Raw genomic sequence first — 23,410 nt, forward strand, 5'->3', positions numbered from 1 at the left:
TTGCACAGACCAATCATTTCGCTTCCTAAGACCTCAATTCAGGCCACGGGAATTAATTTTGTTTTACCTGTATATGCTTTTTTGACTCTCAAAGTGACGGTAGCCATTGACTTACAGTACATCTCGGGTGACCTGAGGGTGAGTAAATTAAAAGTAAATTTTCATTTTTGGCTGAACTATCCCTTTAAGATTCTGAGCACTTCAGCCAATTCAAAACAATTTCAGTGTTTCTCCTCATCAGACAGCCTGATTGCTAAAGCTCAGATGGCCAATATAAGCAGCTTAAATGGCTTTCTCACTTGATCTCCACAAACAAAACGCTAGATGCTGATTGGTTCCTCTCTGTCTCAGTGGGCGGGGCTTGTATCTATCAGAGAGACGAGTGTCAGGGGAAATTCTTTCAGTGCTCATCAATTTAAATGCCAGCGATATACTCTCATTTAGGGAAGAAAATTAAGTCGTCACAGTGTTTCTCCTTGACTTTGTGTCTTTTTTTGGGGGGCAGGATTGTACTTCCACAGATTTCACGGATGCAATGCAGTTGCCAAGGCAACGTCGCCAGGCAGCCGAGTGTGAGAGAAAGTGAAGGAGACTGACTACTCTTACACAGAAACACTTATATTCTTACGAGGGTTATTTGAAGACGTCGCAACGCTTCATCTACTCAGCGTATTCAATTAACCCTCTGTGTGGAGAGACTAGATTTCACAGTTCTCGGTTGGTGGTTGCTAAGGTGTTCTGAGTGGTTGTTAACTTTTAACACATTTCTGTGCAGTTGCTAGGATATTCAGGACGGTCTTAAATGCATTGCAATGTGGTTGCTAGGATGTTCTGGGTGGTTTTTAGTGTGTTGCTATGTGGTTGCTGACCTGTTCTTGGTTTTTAGTGGGTTGCTATGTGGTTGCTAGGGTGTTGTGGGAGGTCTTTAATGTGTTGCAGCTGCTAAGTTGTTCTGGTTGTTGTTTAGTGTGTTTCTATGTGGTTGCTAGGGTGTTCTGGATAGTTTGTAGGGCATTGCTATGCAATGTTAAGGTGTTCTAAGTGGTTTTAATGTGTTGCTATGTGGTTGCTAGCGTGTTCGGGGGGGGGGTTTAGGGTGTTGCTATGCTGTTGCTCAGCTGTTCTTGGTTTTTAATGTGTTGTTATGTGGTTGCTAAGGTATTCTGGGTGGTTTATGTTTTAATTGCGTTGCTATGCTGTTGCTAAGCTGTTCTTGGTTTTAGTGTGTTGCTATGTGGATGCTAGGGTGTTCTGGGTGGTTTGTAGGGTGTTGCTGTGCAATTTGAAAGTGTTCTAAGAGTTTTTTTAGTGTGTTGCTATGTGGTTGCTAAGTTGGTCTGGTTGGTTTTCAATTTGTTGCTATACGGTTGCTAGGGTGTTATGGGAGTTTTTTTAGTGTGCTGCTCTGCAGTTGACAAGTTGTTCTGGTTGTTTTTAGTGTGTTGCTTTGTGGTTGCTAAGTTGTTCCGGTTGGTTTATATGGTGTTTTATGCTATTTGAATGTGTTTAAAGTGTTTTTAATGTGTTGCTATGCTGTTTCTAAGCTGTTCTTGGTTTTTAGTGTGTTGCTATGTGGTTACTAAGATGTTCTAAGTGTTTTGGGGTTTTAAGTGTGCTGCTTTGTGATTGCCTTTTTGGTTTTTAGTGTTACTATGTGGTTGTTAAATTATTCTGGTTGGTTATTAGTGTGTTGCTAAGTTGATCGGGTGGTTTTAGCCAATTGCTATGCAGCTGCTAAGTTGTTCTGGTTGGGATTTAGTGTGTTTTTAAGTGGTTGCTAGGGTGTTCTGAGTGTCTGTGACATTTTATCCACCTGTTTTAACATTCACAAATCTGATGCATAGAAAAGTTATACAAGCTACCAGGTTACAAACCAGACCTAGCATAAGGAGTTTGTTCAAATCACTACCCCAAGTAAGAGCCCGAGTAATAGTGTTGCTTGCCTTAGCAAACCAAGCTAACCACAACCTGTCTTTTGTTCTTAAGATGGTGCCATTGCAGTGCCATGTGAATTACACGCTAGCAGCAGTTAATTGCAGTGTAGCGTCTGATGCCATCAATAGCTTTTAGAAATACTGGTATTAATGTTCAGTCCACGTTTGACATCCTACGCTAGGCACTCAAAATGAAGGGTCGCGAGCGAGTCGACTCCCAACATGTAATCAGCTCCACAGAGCTTCATAGCGTCTCTTCACATTAGCTCGCAGCGGCGAGCGTTTCAAGATCCAATTGGAAAAAGTTTGACATCCTACGCTAGGCACTCAAAATGAAGGGTCGCGAGCGAGTCGACTCCCAACATGTAATCAGCTGTGCGTCTCCACAGAGCTTCATAGCGTCTCTTCACATTAGCTCGCAGCGGCGAGCGTTTCAAGATCCAATTGGAAAAGTGTCAAGAGTCAACATTCATACCACAGCCTTTGCTCTCCGAGGGAAAATACACTGAATGGGGAACGTCACAATGCTTCATTGAGGCTGAGTTGGCGCCAGCAACAGTTCTGCCATGAGCTTTAGCATTGTACTTACGGCTAATCTGTTCCTGGCTGTGATCTTTTCTTGTAAGCATGTGAAGTTCCATGCTGGCTGAGAGCCAGGCACTATGGGAGTTTTTCACACAACTTTCAATAAATTAACAAGTACATGCTAAACTTAGCACACTTTCTAGCCATTATGTCATTGAATTCCCAAAACACCCTTCACTAAGCTCCGCCTCCCTCGGTTACATTTGCTAACTGAGAACATCCCATAGAAATGGCACAATAATGAGTGAAATATTATTCTTACATGAGTTGGACCTATATAAAGCATTTAATTTAAGTTTTTTCCAACAAACTCTCATGGAAACGCGTGACTATTTTACATTTGGCAAACTGGCCGCTAATTCGAAATACAATCTCATTTGTACGGTTTCGTATGATCTGCTTACGCCCCACTTACTGTTAGGTTTAGGGATGGACCTTCTAGTATATGTTTATTGAATCATTCGTTCAACTGATTCATTCAAAAGCAACAATTCAATCAGCAACAGAACAAGTGGATATCTTTATTAATGGGTCATTGAATTGTTCACTCAATTGGTTTGTTTAAAAACGCTGACTTATTATGAAACAAGTGATTGTTTTATGAGTGTGTCAATTATTCACTCAACTGATTTGTTAAAAAAAAACTGAATCAATTAGCAAACAAGCACTTTGTGTTGCTTGGTGTGGCAATGATTTTTAAAAGTTGCACGTGTCCTTACAAATCCCATTGTATGAATTCATATGACATCTCCACCTTGTGAACTATACATTTTCTCATGAAATTAGGTTTGTTTTTCTTACAAGAAATGGCTAAATTAAGCAGTAAAACTGTTTTGAATCCACTGAATCATTTTTCCCCATAGGAAATTTTTTTAAGTCTTTGTTAAAACCAAACTAACCAGCATTACAAACATTACAAACTTTGATTTGAAGAAAAAAGTACAAGAAAAAAGGTACAAGGCTGTGTAATTAATGGCTTTAATGGGGGAAAGAACTACAATCCCATGAAGCATTGCAAATGATGACAGATAAATAAAACTTTTGATTTAAATAGGTTGATTATGCATATAAAATGCATCGCAAAATATGCATATATATACACACACAAATATTTAAGTAGTTTGAGAGCATAAAGAGACTCAGTTGATTCATTATGCTTAATGGGAGTGGGCGGTTCTTTTGGCGCAATTTGTTTGTATCAGCTCTCTGATTGGTGGAGATTCTTTTGCACAATCATGGGTAATGTAGTTTTTCACTAGATATTCCAATGTTGAACACAACTATTTAAAAAAGTTGACATAATGAGGGCTGATGGCTTTAAGTGATGCATATACCATTCATTAACAACCATGTAGCTCTCAGTAGGTCTGATTAATGGTTTTTAATCATTAAAAATCAATTCCGCTATGGAGAAAATGAATGGGATTTTTACTTACAGAACCCGACTGATGGACTCTATTAAAAAGAGAAAACAGTTGCTAAGGTTTGATTGGTCAGAAATGTTTTTAGGGCATGTCTTATCGACTCCAGGTCAACATCTAAGTGCAGGGCTGCATGTTTTTGGCTTGCATGAGATGCGGCGCTGCCAAGCATATGTTCAACACCAGCACCTCACACTTGAAAAACAGGCACATGCTGGCATGCATCAGACTGGAAGAGTTGGCAACATCAACAAACATCTAGCAGCAATTGTTATTCAAGGAGTTTCCAAGGAAACACACTGGCAACGTCTTTTCGTTAGTCGGCATCTGGAGATGCGAAACCTGCCCATGGCTGTCATTAGCAGCTTCTGAAGAGATTCCACTGCAGGTTTTCATTTATACACCTCGTATGAAAATGATTTTACCACTCTCTGTGCTAGTATAGCTATAGCACAGTAGATATATTTGGTCACACCTCAGGAAAACACTAATCATACTCTTCTGCTCAGCTACGCTGACGTCTCAGCATCTCACTTCTATGTTACAGCAGTGATATGAGGAGACATGTTTGTTTTCCATCCCTGTCTCCTTCTGTAAGTGTGCTGACTCTGAATGCTATACTTTTTTTTTTAGTCCAGGATGTTCTGCTCCAGTTCCCAGAACAAATCAAAAGCTCTTTGTGCATGTAGGAGGTTGTAGCTGAATATGCCCTTGTCTCGAGTCCCTTGTATATGGTATTATTTTAATACTGTTTTGCTGAAAAAGTCAAATAAGGGAAATGAAAGCAAAAATGGACTAAAGAATGCTCGGTTTCTTATTCTTCTTCTTTTTGCCAGACTTAAAGGCAAATATTTATGGACTACACCAGAGCTTGACTATATATTCATGCCTTGACTCTCAGGAAAGCAAAGACCCAAAAATATGAATGAAATGCATGACACAGACACTTCAGGCAAAGATGGACTGAAATATTGAAGCCAAAATCCAATGAATTGCATGTTGGAAAGTTGCTGTCATGCACAAATGAAATAAATAGGCTTTTCAAACATATATAGACTTATAGACTAATTACGGTCTTATTTCATTTTAAATATCTAAATTATATTATTATACATATATAGTCTACATAGTGTAGGTAAAACTATTTTATTTTCAATACCTGTGACTATCTTTATGAGTGTGTGATTGAATCATTCACTCAACTGACTTGTTCAAAAATGACTCATTATGAAAAAAGTGATTATCTTTCTGAGCAAGTCAATTGATCACTCAACTGATTTGTTAAGAAACACTGAATCATTCAGCATAGAAACACTGTGTGTTTCCTGGTGTGCCAGTTATTCTGCTGTGACTTTGTTTGGAACTTTTTTTTTTGTTGGTGGCAGCGATGCAAAATATAAAAATGCAAATCACAAAATCATCTCAACATGCAACTACCAATGAGCAAAGACTGAATCTTGCTGTGTATCCTATATACAGTAAGATTGGTGTCATCTCTATGAACTTATTGATTTGAATTGCATCAAAAAGCGTTTTAAAATGAAGATGAAAGCAACAGAAAATAGTCCTACCATTTAGCCATAGTAGTGCAACATGAAGACATGGACAAGGATTTTGTACTAGAGGTCAAAGTTGAACAACACTGGTATCTTGGGACACTGACGACCTTTCCATGTCTAATCGAAATGTCAGTAACTTCATCCTTTGCCAACTCAACCCTTTCTTAGCCTTTTGCTGTACCCTTGCCATCTGCATTGATTTTCATTGCATTTTATTTTTGTCTCTCACACCTGTCAATAACATGGCTCATCTTGCAAAGAAATCATACAGAAAAATATAAAATTATATTTTGCATAAAAAGAAGCCTATGACCATTAAAAATTTATATATTTTAATGATAATTAAGCCCAGTTTTATTACTTTAATGTGATAAATGATGCATAAATACTTTACAATTTAAATAGTATTAAAGTAGGAAAATTTGAGTGCTTATTTATACCTTGAGAAAAAGACTGCATTTGCAAAGTTTAATTTCTTTTGATTTCGGGCTGAAACGTGACTTGGACAGGTTTTTTAAGCATTCATTTATTGATTCTCTAAAGGACAGTCTCTCTTAGCCAAACTATTCCCCATGTCTTTCCTTCGTTCTGCTTCTGCTTCCTGCTTCTTTCTCTATATTCATCCTTCAGTCCTCAGACTGAGGCGAACAGACCATTGAGTTTCTTCACTGTAAATGGCGCCTGAAGTATTTATCTGCTTTCACTCTTAGAGCTGCATCTGAGCACCTTTTTACATGGATATGGAGCCTGACCTGGCAGTGATGTGCTGGAAAAACCCATCCATTTCTGTATGTCCTGCAATGCTAGTCTCATGTAACGCTGTGCTGGCCATTTCATTTTTTGTAGCATTTTAGTAGCTATTTCAGATGAAATGCATGACACAGACACTTCAGGCAAAGATGGACTGAAATATTGAAGCCAAAATCCAATGAATTGCATGTTGGAAAGTTGCTGTCATGCACAAATGAAATAAATAGGCTTTTCAAACATATATAGACTTATAGACTAATTACGGTCTTATTTCATTTTAAATATCTAAATTATATTATTATACATATATAGTCTACATAGTGTAGGTAAAACTATTTTATTTTCAATACCTGTGACTATCTTTATGAGTGTGTGATTGAATCATTCACTCAACTGACTTGTTCAAAAATGACTCATTATGAAAAAAGTGATTATCTTTCTGAGCAAGTCAATTGATCACTCAACTGATTTGTTAAGAAACACTGAATCATTCAGCATAGAAACACTGTGTGTTTCCTGGTGTGCCAGTTATTCTGCTGTGACTTTGTTTGGAACTTTTTTTTTTGTTGGTGGCAGCGATGCAAAATATAAAAATGCAAATCACAAAATCATCTCAACATGCAACTACCAATGAGCAAAGACTGAATCTTGCTGTGTATCCTATATACAGTAAGATTGGTGTCATCTCTATGAACTTATTGATTTGAATTGCATCAAAAAGCGTTTTAAAATGAAGATGAAAGCAACAGAAAATAGTCCTACCATTTAGCCATAGTAGTGCAACATGAAGACATGGACAAGGATTTTGTACTAGAGGTCAAAGTTGAACAACACTGGTATCTTGGGACACTGACGACCTTTCCATGTCTAATCGAAATGTCAGTAACTTCATCCTTTGCCAACTCAACCCTTTCTTAGCCTTTTGCTGTACCCTTGCCATCTGCATTGATTTTCATTGCATTTTATTTTTGTCTCTCACACCCGTCAATAACATGGCTCATCTTGCAAAGAAATCATACAGAAAAATATGAAATTATATTTTGCATAAAAAGAAGCCTATGACCATTAAAAATTTATATATTTTAATGATAATTAAGCCCAGTTTTATTACTTTAATGTGATAAATGATGCATAAATACTTTACAATTTAAATAGTATTAAAGTAGGAAAATTTGAGTGCTTATTTATACCTTGAGAAAAAGACTGCATTTGCAAAGTTTAATTTCTTTTGATTTCGGGCTGAAACGTGACTTGGACAGGTTTTTTAAGCATTCATTTATTGATTCTCTAAAGGACAGTCTCTCTTAGCCAAACTATTCCCCATGTCTTTCCTTCGTTCTGCTTCTGCTTCCTGCTTCTTTCTCTATATTCATCCTTCAGTCCTCAGACTGAGGCGAACAGACCATTGAGTTTCTTCACTGTAAATGGCGCCTGAAGTATTTATCTGCTTTCACTCTTAGAGCTGCATCTGAGCACCTTTTTACATGGATATGGAGCCTGACCTGGCAGTGATGTGCTGGAAAAACCCATCCATTTCTGTATGTCCTGCAATGCTAGTCTCATGTAACGCTGTGCTGGCCATTTCATTTTTTGTAGCATTTTAGTAGCTATTTCAGATGCATTTGCACGTTGCATTGTATGAGTGCAAGCAGTGTTGACACAGATTGTGAATAAAACAACAGAGACGCTACAAAAGGATGCTCCTGACTTCAATGTAATTAAATCCAAAATTGCAAATGCAGCTGCAAAAGAACAGTCACATGAGGTTGATTGCCAATTAGCAGAACCTGTCAGCTAGAAAGGATATCTTGACAATTAGCGCAGTGATATGCGCATTTACAAAGCAAACATTAGACAAATAACAGTCACAACGAGGACAGACTGTGACAACGCAGGTGCACTGGTCTCACAACTGCAAAACTGTTTGTTAATTATGTGTACAAGTCTATGCGAAATCATGCTAGTTCGGTGTAAAGGGCAATGGCAGTGTAACGAAATGTAACTACATTGCTACAAGAGTAACCTACATCAGCAGCACTGAGGCTGAACTCAACAGAGACGGAAAATGTACGCCGTAAGCTTTATTAAGCTGGGATTTATGGTAGAGGTGTTGTCCACAGACAATGCACAAAAAAGCATAACATGGTCAACTGAGACATATTGCTTTATATTTCCTACATCTGAAGTGGTTTACATTTTAGGACATGCAGAGAATGCAAAGAGTGCAAGTGTTTGATTTGACGACGGCAGTAAATGGTTATGCAGAGTTCACACTGCATGATTTTAGCCCAATTTTTCACTCGCCGACAGGTTTTGCGAAATCGCCGACAAATGCCCGAAATCGGAGGCAAATCGGTGCTCGTTCACGCGAGTGACAATCACGCAGTGTGAATTATCAAAGACGCGATATAAAATTTTTTATTTATTAATTTACATCTTGAAATAATTTGTTGTTGTTGTTGTTTTGTTATGCCACAGGATAAAAATAAAAAAGTAAAGTCTTTTTATATTACAGTCTTACTTTTTTTTCTGACTTTCCTTCTCAGAATTACAAATTTATGTCAAGCAATTATGAGCTTATATTTTGAAATTCTGGGACCGCACGCATGTTCATGTTTGCTCAGCGGGCCGCGACGAGAACATTAGACGCCTGACAGAAACACAGAGCTTTCCTGCAATGACACTTTAACTATTGCTTTGCACACTTCATGTCTCTGCTCTCGCACATTTATTTCTCTGGTTGTGTTTGTAACAGCACACTGTGCTAGTTTTCTCAAAATTTAATGTTACTTGCCATTTATTTAAAAAAAAATGTATGAGCAATTAGTATATTTACTAGCAATTTCTGAGTGAAAATTATTTCTACTCAGTGTGCACTACTGTATCCTAGTATTATTTTAGTATCGTTGACACACTAAAATAGTAATACTTCTACTAATAGTTTTTATTATTTTGAATTAGTTTTTATTTGTAGTTTTTGCATTTTTAATGTTTATTTTAGTTAAAGTTTTAGAAATGTTATTGTGCTTTTTCATCATTTTTCTTTCAATACAGAATGTCTATATCACTAACTCTAACAACTTATAACCAAAATAATTTTCTGTTTTAGTTTTAGTTAAAATTTTAGTAATTTTTTGTCTGTTTTGTCATTTTTATTGTTTTTTTAAGTATGTCAGTACAGTTTTTAAATTCATTTATAATTTATATGCAGTTTTTTACTCAATTTAATTGCATTTATTTTAGTAATTAAAAAAGTACAGTATATAATGTGTACAATACGGTATCTCTGAATGGGACACAGTACAATACACACCCAACATGTTTTTGACACCTAATCTGATTAAGACATTTTCATACTAAACTGAATTTTTGAAAATATTTAAATAAGCATAATTATTTCCAAGTTGACAACTGCATATCATTTGACGTAAATCTGCAATGAGATGCGCATTCTGCAATTTGAAACATTTAAAAACATGCAATACAGAGATATGGAAGGTCAAGTTGAGCTGATTGCATTGTGGGATACAGCAGAAGTAGTATGCCATTCTTAAACATCCATCTGTGAATGTGACAGTCCACCCATCCTCATGTTTGAACATTAAACACACACACACATTTCTGTCGGATGGATGCAGGACATTCTCTCTGACAGCGCTGCCCTTTTCTGTGCTGTTTTCTGTGGTCCAGGTAATGCTGTCATACAAGTCAGGACTACAGGAACCACGACGCACACCGCCGCAGGCTAACGAGGAACAACCACCGTCATGATGATCATCATCTGATGTTTGTCAGAGATGACAAGCCTCATGTTCCCAAATCAGCCCTCAGGACAGAAGAGCAGGAGATCTGATCATACTGCAGCAAATGAAAGCAGAGTAAATGGTGTTTTTCTTTTTGGTAGTGAAAATATAGAAAACAAAACTGGGAACTATAAAACTATATTTTAGCTGACAAATTCAATGCAATTCTTATGGTTCTTCAATGGTTCATGTTATCATTTTATATGATTTTTTAGTTGAATACATGAAAATAAATTATTAAACATTTGAATAAATAATTTAATGAATGAATTAATAAATAATATAATACATTTTTAACTGTTAAATTATAGATAAAAAAAAATAAAAAATACACATACATATATACCAGAGTAGCATCCCAAAAGTAAAGTGTGCTGGGAGCAGCCTCATGCTGTGGGGCTGTTTTTCAGCAGCAGGGACTGAGGGTCTCATCAGAGTAGAAGAAAAGCTCAATGCACCAAAATATTGAGATAGCTTTAATGAAAACCCAGTCCAGAGCATTCAGAAACTCAGACTGGGCAGAAGGTTCACCTTCCAACAGGACAGTGACCCTAAACACACAGCAAGAGTGGCTTATAGACAACTCTGTGAATGTCCTTGAGTCCTTGAGTCCTTGAATGTCCTTGAACTGCCAGTCAAAAGTTTTTGAACAGTAAGATTTTTAAAGAAGTATCTTCTGCTCACAAGCCTGCATTTATTTGATCCAAAGTATAGCAAAAACAGTAAAATGTTGAAATATTTTACTATTTAAAATAACTGTTTTCTATTTGAATATTTAAAATGTAATTTAGTCCTGTGATCAAAGCTAAATGTTCAGCATCATTACATCCAGTCTTCAATGTCACATGATCCTTCAGAAATAATATACCCCCTCAACAACTTTTGTTTAACACTGTCATTTTGTTTGTTTGTTTGTAAAAAGTTGTAAATAAAACAAATATTATTGGAGTTTTACAAGAACGTATTATTTTAGCTTTCCCAGATTTCTAAGTGTTACTTTCTTTTTCTGCGCAATTTTTGAAAAGTGTTTCCAACCAGTTTGTTTATTTATTTATTACACATTTTTTTATTAGCTTATTAATATTTTTAAATAATAATTGTACTAATATTTATTAGATACACTCCTAGTGTCTGGTAATACAGAAAGTTTGAAAACAAGCAGCTTACAGCAGAAGTATCTTTGAATGTCGTGTTGGATTGTATAGAGTACAGAACATTGATTTTACTGACTGAAAGTCTGTGTATGTGCTGCCAGTCGTTGGGTTTAGAGTTCGTAATTTCTCCTTCCTCTGGTTGGAGAGCTCAACCTTCAGCCGTCTCCATACCGAAAGACAGAAGGCAGAGGAGGAGCGGCGATTGACTTGACGCTGATTTCATTTCAGGGTTAATGGGCCCAAAAACCGTGTCTGTCTCAGATCAGAGAGTGCAAAGCAGCCAGACTAAATCTGGCCTGACAGCGTTCTCCTCTGTACTGTCATTCACGTCAGAGCGGCTAACCTTCCAAAGCAGCTGCTTCTGCCTTCAAGACAAAGGAGTCTGCTGGCTGAAGCAGTCGGGCCCACCTACATCCATGAGATTACACTATCAAACTTCACCCGGACAGCTCACATGACTATTATGTGCTTCCGGTTGTAGATTAACTGATGCTGATGCTCATTCCTGTAACTCAAACTGTCACGATTTCGGTGAGGTCTACTTGGGCTTTGTTATCATGGAGCACATGGCCTCTTGTTCTGCAACCCAATCCCCCCCCCTCCTTTTGGTTCATTCCACGATCCTTGGACTGATGGGTAATGATGCTTGGAAAAACATAATCAGAAGCAGGAGATGTGAATGATCATGACTGGAGGCTCCTTCTCATGTCAGCACAGCACTGACAGCACAACGACTGTATTACCAATTCAAAGTGTGTATGTTATATGATATGCATATCTATGTCCAGTTCTGCATGATAATAAGACCAGTTATGCAATCATCTGTTCAAGGAAGAAATGATAGAAAATAAATAGGTCCCAAATAAATAAATAGGATTCCCCCGATGCAAAAAAAAAAAAAGAGGACGGAATCGCAGAATCCAGTCATAAAAACTGAATTTACTGTATAAAGCGGAATGTCATGGAATATGCCAAATTTTTTATGAATAAATCAAAAGTAGATCAGTAAACTTGAATCAAAAGCTAAATATTAAGCCGCAAAATACTATTTAAATTTGAATCCTACATGTTCTGCGTGCCTCTGTGTGAATGAATGGCGCAGACGCAAACTTAAGTCTTAACCGTCAAAATAAAAGTTTGGTTTAACTTGAAGAAACTGTGACAGAAATATATTACTTAATGTAATGATAATACTACTACTAATAATAAAATGATTATTAAAACATTATTTTTAAGGTATATTTACCAGAAAATTATTTACCAGAATTTATTTACCAGAAAAATGTAAAAGCTCAACACAGTATTTCTGAAAAAAAAGAAAAAAAAAGAAATGTATTTTTTATAAAAAGTTTTTTTTATCAAATCCAGAAAAATTTCAATGGAAAAAACGGAATTTAAAAAAACAATTTTTTACATAAATTTCATAGGGCCCTAAATAAACCAGATGTTCAGATTGTCTGAGAAACATGTGAATGATGCTGCTGTGGGAAAACTCACTCGCGTGATGCTCCAGCGCTATGGCCGGTTGCCAGGGCATTACTAGTGTATTGTGTGATTGAAAAGCTGTTTTATGTGGTTGCTAGGGTACTGGTATTGTTTTGGATGGTTGCCAGGGCTCTGTTCTGTAGTTGCTAAGCGGTTGTGAGTGGTTGCCAGGGCATTGCAAAATGTTGTTGGTAGTTTTGGCCTGTTGCTATGCAGATGCTACTAGTTACCAGGATGTTGCTATGCAGCTGTGGGTGGTTGTTCCAGATTGTTGCCCTTGCCATAGATCAGTAAACTTGAATCAAAAGCTAAATATTAAGCCGCAAAATACTATTTAAATTTGAATCCTACATGTTCTGCGTGCCTCTGTGTGAATGAATGGCGCAGACGCAAACTTAAGTCTTAACCGTCAAAATAAAAGTTTGGTTTAACTTGAAGAAACTGTGACAGAAATATATTACTTAATGTAATGATAATACTACTACTAATAATAAAATGATTATTAAAACATTATTTTTAAGGTATATTTACTAGAAAATTATTTACCAGAATTTATTTACCAGAAAAATGTAAAAGCTCAACACAGTATTTCTGAAAAAAAAGAAAAAAAAAGAAATATATTTTTTATAAAAAGTTTTTTTATCAAATCCAGAAAAATTTCAATGGAAAAAACGGAATTTAAAAAAACAATTTTTTACATAAATTTCATAGGGCCCTAAATAAACCAGATGTTCAGATTGTCTGAGAAACATGTGAATGATGCTGCTGTGGGAAAACTCACTCGCGTGATGCTCCAGCGCTATGGCCGGTTGCCAGGGCATTACTAGTGTATTGTGTGATTGAAAAGCTGTTTTATGTGGTTGCTAGGGTACTGGTATTGTTTTGGATGGTTGCCAGGGCTCTGTTCTGTAGTTGCTAAGCGGTTGTGAGTGGTTGCCAGGGCATTGCAAAATGTTGTTGGTAGTTTTGGCCTGTTGCTATGCAGATGCTACTAGTTACCAGGATGTTGCTATGCAGCTGTGGGTGGTTGTTCCAGATTGTTGCCCTTGCCATTTCTTGCGGTTGCTAGTGTATTGTGGGTGGTTGTCGGGGTGTTGTTATATAGTTGCTAAGGTGAGTTGGATGGTTGCTGAGGAATTGCTATGTAAAAAAAATTTCTTAGTAGTTTAAGCGTGTTGCTACAATGTTCAAGGTGGTTACCAAGATGTTGCTATGGAGTTGCTGTGCAGCCTTGGTTGGTTGCCAGGGCATTTCAATTAGGTTGTTAGGATGTTCTTGGTGGTTGCCATGGCATTGGCATGGATTTTGTGTTGCTGGTGGTTGTCAGGGCCTTGCTGTGTAGTTTCAAAAATATTCTTAATAGTTTTAGCCTGCTGCTATGCAGTTGCTACAGTCTTCTAGGTGATTGTCAAGATGTGACTAAACAGTTGCTATGCAGTTGTGAATGGCTGCCAACTAAGGCATTTCTATGTGTTGTTAGAATGTTCTAGGTAGTTGCCATGGCATTTGTCTTCGTTTACTTGTGTTCTGTGGGATGTCATTGTGTTCCAAGTTGTTACCCTAGCAATTACCTGTGGTTGCTAGTGGTTGTCAAGTTGTTATGTATAGTTGCTAAGGTGAGTTGGGTGGTTGCTAGGTTCATGCTATTTATGAAAATCCTTTTAGTAGTTTAAACGTGTTGCTACAGTGTTCTAGGTCGTTACCAAGATGTTGCTGCACAGTTGTTATGCGGCTGTGAGTGGTTGCCAAGGCATTTCAATATGGTTGTTAGGATGTTCTGGGTCAGTGGTTCTCAAACCTCTCCATGAAGTACCCCCAGCAGTACCCCCACTTCAGGTCTTGCAGTCTCCACTAATGAGCTGGTGAGTCGAATCAGGTGTGATTGATGAGGGAAACATACAAAATGTGCAGGGCAGGACAGGTTTGAGAACCACTGTTCTAGGTGGTTGCCATGCAAATATGCATGCAAATATGTGTGATAATGTATGTATGTCATGACACAAAAAAACGATAGTCTCACTTTTTTTTTTTTATGTGAGACTATCGAACTCCACCAGTCTGCACCAAAACGAGCTTCCCTGTGTGAACTGTGAACAGAATGCACAATGAAACTGCAGTGCCTTTACCGAGATTAAGAACTTTCCGTTAAGATTTGAAGGGGAAATAACGCAAAGAACCGAGACAGAACAGGACACAGGACAATTAGCGAGGGAATAATGAAGCAGGTCCTACGGCACACAGAAACTCCAGCCTGTTTGGTGGAATTCTGTGAGTCATATAACCTTTAGGCGAGTGAAGGATGGTCAGAAATAGATACGGGCATGTAGAGTACGATGCATACTGAACAGTCTGATGTGTGTCCTCCATATACAGCAGAAGCAGCAACTAACTGCCCTTCTGATAATGTAACACCAACTTAAAGAGACAGTTCAAAATTTTCATTATGTCATCATTTACACTTCCGTCCCTATTTACTCTAAAAAGCACCATTAAATTAGTATATGTGACAGTATCAGTAAATAAATGACTTAAATATCATTCTGTGCTTCACACAAAGCTATAATCTGAGAAAAAAGTCAAACTGGGAAAAAATTATGACAGAATATTCAGAAGGAATTTTGTGCACTTTGGACTGATCGCAGTATCTTTAATGTTGCATGAAATGCGCTCGCTCAAATGCTTTCCACCTGGAAGATGCGGTGCCATCAGACTGTGCCAAAGCCTTCACCCTGGAGTAGTGTTTGAGATTGACCTTCGCTGAATTGACTGGCATCGGCATGTCGACTGTTAGTAGACGAGCCAACGGGCTGTGACAGCTCTGTATAAATCAACCAATAGCACTGAATCGCGTGCACCTCAGGTAACTAATGACATCGAAAAATAGAAAAGAATATTAGCATACTATTTTTGCAATATGCAGTATGGATAGTGTGCAAATTATCTGTATACATGGAAATAACGGATCCCACAATGCAATGCATTCAACTTCACAAATGACTATAGTAGTAAATAAAAAAAGTTTTGAATTTAAGGAAATAGTAAGAATCTTTAGAATGTTGGAATTTAAATATTTAAATTACATTTTTAAATGTTTAAAGTAAATTTAAAATTCTTATTTGAACGATCTGATTATTTGATCAGACAGCCAAAAGTTAAGATATTTTATTATTTTATATAAATAAATAAACTTTATAATTAATTAGAATATTAATTATATTTATTTAGAATATTTAGAATGCTGGAATTACAATAGTCATTGTTTTTATTCAAAGTTAATTTCTTATTTGAGTGACTATTTCATCAGACTGCCAACAATAAAGACAATGTATGCTAAATTACATGCAACTTAACATTAGATATTAAAGATTAAAAATGCATTTTTTTGTGCAATGGCATTTTGAATGTTTGTCTGATTTAAACAGTCAGTATTGTTTCATGTGACAACAATACAAAACGTTTGTTGTTGCATATTGCATAGTTGCGCATACTGTTCACTTATTAAAGCTAGCAAACAGTACACAGTACATACTATGTAGTGTGCACTACGCTGCTGTTTCATTCCAAACACAGCCGTGTTCCAAATTTTCTGTCACTTGTGAGAACTTTACAGACCTGTGCTCTTTAGCTGCAGGCTCGGAGTTAACAGGTGTGATATTGTCACACTTCTGCAGTTCAGAGTTATTTGTCACAAACTCAATTTCATCCTGTAAAGCCAAAGGTTTCAAAAGACTGAGAAAAAAGTCAAACTGGGAAAAAATGATGACAGAATATTCAGAAGGAATTTTGTGCACTTTGGACTGATCGCAGTATCTTTAATGTTGCATGAAATGCGCTCGCTCAAATGCTTTCCACCTGGAAGATGCGGTGCCATCAGACTGTGCCAAAGCCTTCACTCTGGAGTAGTGTTTGAGATTGACCTTCGCTGAATTGACTGGCATCGGCATGTCGACTGTTAGTAGACGAGCCAACGGGCTGTGACAGCTCTGTATAAATCAACCAATAGCACTGAATCGCGTGCACCTCAGGTAACTAATGACATCGAAAAATAGAAAAGAATATTAGCATACTATTTTTGCAATATGCAGTATGGATAGTGTGCAAATTATCTGTATACATGGAAATAACGGATCCCACAATGCAATGCATTCAACTTCACAAATGACTATAGTAGTAAATAAAAAAAGTTTTGAATTTAAGGAAATAGTAAGAATCTTTAGAATGTTGGAATTTAAATATTTAAATTACATTTTTAAATGTTTAAAGTAAATTTAAAATTCTTATTTGAACGATCTGATTATTTGATCAGACAGCCAAAAGTTAAGATATTTTATATAAATAGATAAATAAATAAACTTTATAATTAATTAGAATATTAATTATATTTATTTAGAATATTTAGAATGCTGGAATTACAATAGTCATTGTTTTTATTCAAAGTTAATTTCTTATTTGAGTGACTATTTCATCAGACTGCCAACAATAAAGACAATGTATGCTAAATTACATGCAACTTAACATTAGATATTAAAGATTAAAAATGCATTTTTTTGTGCAATGGCATTTTGAATGTTTGTCTGATTTAAACAGTCAGTATTGTTTCATGTGACAACAATACAAAACGTTTGTTGTTGCATATTGCATAGTTGCGCATACTGTTCACTTATTAAAGCTAGCAAACAGTACACAGTACATACTATGTAGTGTGCACTACGCTGCTGTTTCATTCCAAACACAGCCGTGTTCCAAATTTTCTGTCACTTGTGAGAACTTTACAGACCTGTGCTCTTTAGCTGCAGGCTCGGAGTTAACAGGTGTGATATTGTCACACTTCTGCAGTTCAGAGTTATTTGTCACAAACTCAATTTCATCCTGTAAAGCCAAAGGTTTCAAAAGAAGGTCCACAGACCCATGAAAGTACTGCAGGGAAACTGTGGACTGATAAACACAAATTACTTAAAACATTATTTAATGTGTTTCTAAATTGTTATTAATTATAAATATTTTTTTAAATAAAAATACAAAAATAACATTAAAATAATATATATTTTCTCAAATCTATTTATTTTACTATTTTGATCTATTTATATTCATTTGAAAATATTATAATTCTAATTGTAATATATCAATTATAATATGGTTGCTTTGTTTTATAACAGGAGCTCTGGGTTCAACATGTTGAGGGATCTCAGGTCATAAAAGGTTGACAACCACTGCTGTAAGGGAATATTGGTGTTGTTAAACCGTGCCATATTGTCGGGATGTAAATTGACCGTGAGGCTGCGAGCGCAGGAGGGATTGTGTGTTACTCCTGCCTCTCAGAGAGACAGATTACAGCCGAGACTCAGGGAGAAAAGGTCGACTGTCAGAGGAGCAGCAGATGCCGGAGAGGAAAGAGAGAGAAAGTGAAGCCGAGAAAAGAAAACTGTTCACATATTCCTTCAATAATCAATTTAGTATAGCATGTTAAGTATGCTTGGAATGGCACGGTGCATTATATACACAATGCCCATGTTGCAGCTTAATGTAAAACAGATCTGACTCAGCATGCTGACTGACTGGTACTAAAAATACAAAAGAAGTTCTATAAGCCATTCTGACAACTCATTCTGAATGGTCATATTTAATTCAAACAGTAACATCTTAAAAATAAATATGGCATAAGCAAAAAAAGAAAAAAAAAAGAAAAATGTAATATTTAATTTTAAGTTAATTTAATTTAGCATAAATTGCATAAATAATCACCCATCATGCATTGTTTAATTAATTGTAATTAAAAAAGATTAAATGTAAATATTTTAATTGCAACATTTAATTCCAACATCCTGCCAATTTCTATATAAAAATGTGCATTTTTAATCTATACACTTAAGTTGCATTTCATTTAGCATTAAATGTATTGACTTTTGGAAGACTGATTAAATAATCACTTAAAATGAATACAAATTTGATGTTTAAATTCCAACATTCTAAATATTCAAAATAATTCTCTTAATTTTACACACACACACACACACACACACACACACACACACACATATTTGTTTCTGTGAATTGTGGGGACTTTCCATAGACTTCTATTACTATTTTATCATGACCAAACAATATTTTCTTTCCCCTAACCCTTAACCTACCCCAAACAGAAAACCTGTTTGCATTGTTTTCAGATAAACATCATTTACTATTTTTTAGTAAAAAACTGCTGGCCGGTCCCCACAATGTCAAAAATGTCAGGTTTTACTATCCTTGTGGGGACATTTGGTCCCCTCAGTGTAGCATAAACAAATACACACACACATGTCTGGTCAGCTATCCTTGTGGGGACTCTCCATAGATGACCTAATAGGCTAAAAAGACGTGCAATTTTGATTTTCATCATTGCATCCAGCAGCTTTAATAAACGTGTAATTCTAGAGCTGACCGCTTGATGTCGCTGTCGTCTAAAGAAGCGTCACTAGGTGCTGCATAAACAGCTACTGTTCTCACACACATCTGTACACTACTAACTATTAACGAAGAGGGGTTTGCCAAAATAACACTGCTTAATTAAAAACTGTTGTCATAATTTACATAAAATGCTCTTTTAATAAACTTAACATGAAGTTGTGATGATTGCTACGCTGTGTTTTGTAACCAATCCCAATAGTGCAAACCTTGTTACATTGCTACAAGTGCCAATAGATGTTACACAATCTATAAACCCAAATCTCACATCTTTGGTGATTTGGACAGAGATGTCAAATGTGCACCAGTTCATGATGAGGTAGAGCATTTATGACTGAGGAGGTTTGTTACACAGTAAACCTGCTGCTCCTCCTATGAATGCTTCAGTCATATCAACACACACAGACTCACGCTGCTTACTATTACACAAAAGCTGGACAGCTTCAAGTCATTCTGGGATAGTATCCTGAACTTTTGAGACACTGAAGAAGATTCAAAGACAATGCAATTAGATGATGTGGAGTTAGAGAAACAGGTGGAGACGTCATCCCGTGAGAGCAGGACGGCCACAAACAGCCCAAAACGTCTGTTACACTCTATTGAAGAAATACTGAAAAAACCTGTCCGACCTGACAGAACAGACAAGAAACTTAAAACATCTGGATGTACACAGACCAAGATAAAGACAGACACTCCTAAAATCAGTCCATACACAGGTGTGTTCTTCTTAATTTTCTCTTTCAATGTATTTTTGAATAGGTTTTACTGCTTGAGTATTGATCGGGTTTAGTGTATAGCTTTTGAACCTATTTGAACGTATTTACTGAAGTTATGAGATCTATTATATTCTGATGGTAGCTCGGCGGTCCGGGTGCAGACGGGTACGGATCACGTTCACCGTGAGTCAGCTGGAGGAGCTGGAGAGAGTTTTCCAGGAAACACACTATCCTGACGTTCACACCAGAGACCAGCTCGCCTGTCGAACGCAGCTGTCTGAGGGAAGAGTTCAGGTACACTACACTGTCTGCTGAAAACACACTACTTCAAATATATGAACTGACACTGGATAATCTTGTTTTCCATGACCAGGGTATTATTTCAGAAGATATGGGTAGTTTACGTGTTATTATGCAGGCATATAGCCTAAGTAAAAAGTGTATAATTAATAAGTAGTAACTAAACAGATTATTCTTAATTGTAATATCTTTTAGTAATTAATGAATTTACATGAAGGTACAAATGTTGACAAAATATAATATGCAAATATTTGTGTATATATATATATATGTATGTTACGGAGCTGACGAGACGAATGGCGTGCGGATCCATGTGCAAGCTTTTATTAATAAACAGTCAAAAACACAGGCAGGGTCAAACAACAGCAAACAGGTATGGCACAGGCAAGACAAAAGAGCAATCCTAAACAGGCTTGAGTCACACACACGCACACATGCATATTTGATTTTGCTCTGATTGAGGTGTGATATGGATTTCAGCCTCCCCATGCTTTAATTTATGATTATGAATATATTGATTTAAATTTTTTTCTTGATTTAGAGCTATACAATTTTACATACAGCATCAGAACAGGATTTGATATAGTCAGACACATTTAAATGGCTCCTGAGACTGATTTACATAAAATACACACTGCTTTTGATGTCTTAGGATGCCATCTAGTGTCTCTGGGGGTAAAAGACTTTCAAGTGCTTCCAGAAAGGTGAAATGCGCTCGACGTGATAAAATATAGATGAATGTTTCTCCCTGGAGTCGTCCATGAAGGACTTCTGCACTGCATATGTGGCCTTGCTCCTGTGTTTCTACAGAAGGACCTTTAGAAGTGTGTGGATAAATAGTTTTGTGTTAGTGAATTATTCAGCTCAGGCTCTACGAGGATTTGAAATGACTTTCCCCCTACTGTACTCTGCTCCTGCAACGTCTGCTAGAGAGGGTGATATACAGTATATACCACACACACACACACAGAGAGAGAGAGAGACACTAAATCAACAATCCTTTACTATATAAGCACTTTAACTATCCTCATTTATATTTAACTATCCTCATCAATTTTCAGTATGATATATGCCTATTTATAGTCATATATGCATGAAATAAAGTGACTGTCAAATGGAACTACATGAAGAGTTAAAAAGGTCATATCAAATATTTTTATTCATTTTTTTTTCAGTTTTAGTTCAAATGAGAAATGCGGCCTTAGCAACTAGCTGCAATAAAAAAAAAGTTTTTTATATTTTATTTTATTTCAGTTGATTTATTTTATTTTTATTTCATGTTTCTTATGCACGAAAAAAAAGTTTTTTTTTTTTTACAAAAGAGCAATCCTAAACAGGCTTGAGTCAGATGACAGCAAACGTGAGCATAAGGCCAGGCGAGGAGCAAACACAGTCCAAAACAGCAAGCATAATCCAAGATACATGGCAAGAACCAGGAAAACAGGCAAGGCAAGACTATGACTAGACTATGAAAACTAGGGCAGGCTCCGTAAAGTAGCTATCAAAGTGATAAATGCTAAACAATAGCGTTAAATGGTGGTGTGAGACTGATTTATACAGTGTGTGTTATTGGTAGCAGCTGTGTGTGTTACGGGGCTGACGAGACGTGAGACGTGTGGATCCATATGCAAAGCTTTATTTGGAGAAGACAGAGACATGGTCATAAGACAGGCAGGGTAAACAGTGGCAACCAGGAATATGGCGGGCAAGACACAAGAATAATCCTAGGGCTAGCGTGGGTCGACGATTGGCAGACAGAGTCATAAGACAGTGTGTGATTGGTTTCAGGTGAGCTTGTGATTAGTGCAATGTAGTCCAGGGTGATGGGTAATATATATATTCATTTTCAATCAATATTTGTAACTACAATACCTTAATATAATATCTTTATATATATATATATATATATAATATATTAAAACAATTCATATATTTAATTTTTATTTTTTACATTTTAATATTTGTAAATACAACACCTTATATATATAATTCTTTTTTTTTTTGTAGTTTTAAGAAACTTTTTGAAATGTTTGCTTCACAAAGTTTGCCTCAATATTTGGGCTATTTAAGCAATAAAGAAAGAAAGAAAGAAAGAAAAAGAAAAAGAAATAGATAAAAGACATAAAAAACAGATAAATTATCTATCTATCTATCTATTGTATATATAATAAATGTTTAATGAAAGTTTACGAAATGTGTGCTTCATAAAGCTTGCCTACAAGTCCAGTTGTGTATCACATTTGTTTAGATCTGGTTCCAGAACCGGCGGGCGAAGTGGAGGCGCAGTGAAGCTAAAGCAGCACACAGACCGCTAACCGTGCTGAGAGATGCAAAACACACTCACCTCCTGACTCCTGTCCTCTGTGTTCCCGTAAATACTTTCATTCACCTCCATCACAATCACTGCATCAATCACTACACTAAATAAAGTGTATTCGCAACAATATTTTACTTTGAATTTAAAGTGGAACAAATGGCTCATTTATTTACTGTGATATTACGCCTCGGGATTTTAAAGCGTTTTAAAGCGGCGCCAGAATCTCGAGCAGCACGAGGATAATATGATGATAGCTGCGTTGTAACTGATGCTTGTGTGGCAATTTTCTGGTGATTTTAAACATGTCCAAAAGAAGAAATTTGACCTGGAAGGGCGGACAGGCTATTTAAGGAGAAATGGAAAGAAAGTACCTAATCTCAACGCCGACAGGTATGTTTAATCACAACTCGTGGCTTTGGTAAATGCATGCAATATTAAACGACACTGTGACGCACTGGACAGCTTCGCATGGAGAAAGTAAATGAGCAAGGAGTGTGCGATATTTATTGTGTATTAATATCCTATCTGTTATTTTAATGATGTGCGAGTTGACATTTTGTAACTTTGCAAAAAACAAACAAACACATCATGAGAGTTTTTCAGTGCCGGATGAAGGCTATCAGTTTACAATATAATTCAATATATGGGGGCAAAAATAAAATGCCCTGTAAGAAATTTAGTTTTTAATATTTATGTCGTGATAGTTACGTGATGTCTAACTACCGGTATATCAAGAGTGTTGCTTTCCCGAATGTCAGCGCGATCGCAAATTAATAGATTTTATATAACAGCTCAACAAACAAGATGCTAGTATTAAGTGTGTTATATTAGTCACAATGCTGTCTGTTTATCTCTGTTTTGGCAAGAAAAAGTTTTTAACAAAGCCAAAGTAAGACCAATTGTCTCCGAGGCAGCACTGTGTATTTTGTTACTGAATTAATCTGT

General features: G+C 36.5%; 1 protein-coding gene across 1 annotated transcript in view; it reads left to right on the plus strand.

Moving 5' to 3' along the window:
- Window positions 1–19,606: 19,606 nt before the first annotated feature.
- LOC107584051 (intestine-specific homeobox) overlaps window positions 19,607–23,410 on the plus strand; it is a 6,347-nt gene continuing 2,543 nt past the window's right edge. Inside the window, exons 1-3 of the mRNA XM_016270458.1 lie at window positions 19,607–19,848; window positions 19,991–20,142; window positions 22,397–22,519. Coding sequence (XP_016125944.1) covers window positions 19,635–19,848; window positions 19,991–20,142; window positions 22,397–22,519 — 489 coding nt within the window. The 5' untranslated portion in view covers window positions 19,607–19,634. The remainder of the gene's footprint in view (window positions 19,849–19,990; window positions 20,143–22,396; window positions 22,520–23,410) is intronic.

This window comes from Sinocyclocheilus grahami, unplaced genomic scaffold (genome assembly GCF_001515645.1).
Source record: "Sinocyclocheilus grahami isolate Dianchi unplaced genomic scaffold, SAMN03320097.WGS_v1.1 scaffold56.1, whole genome shotgun sequence".
NCBI lineage: Eukaryota > Metazoa > Chordata > Actinopteri > Cypriniformes > Cyprinidae > Sinocyclocheilus > Sinocyclocheilus grahami.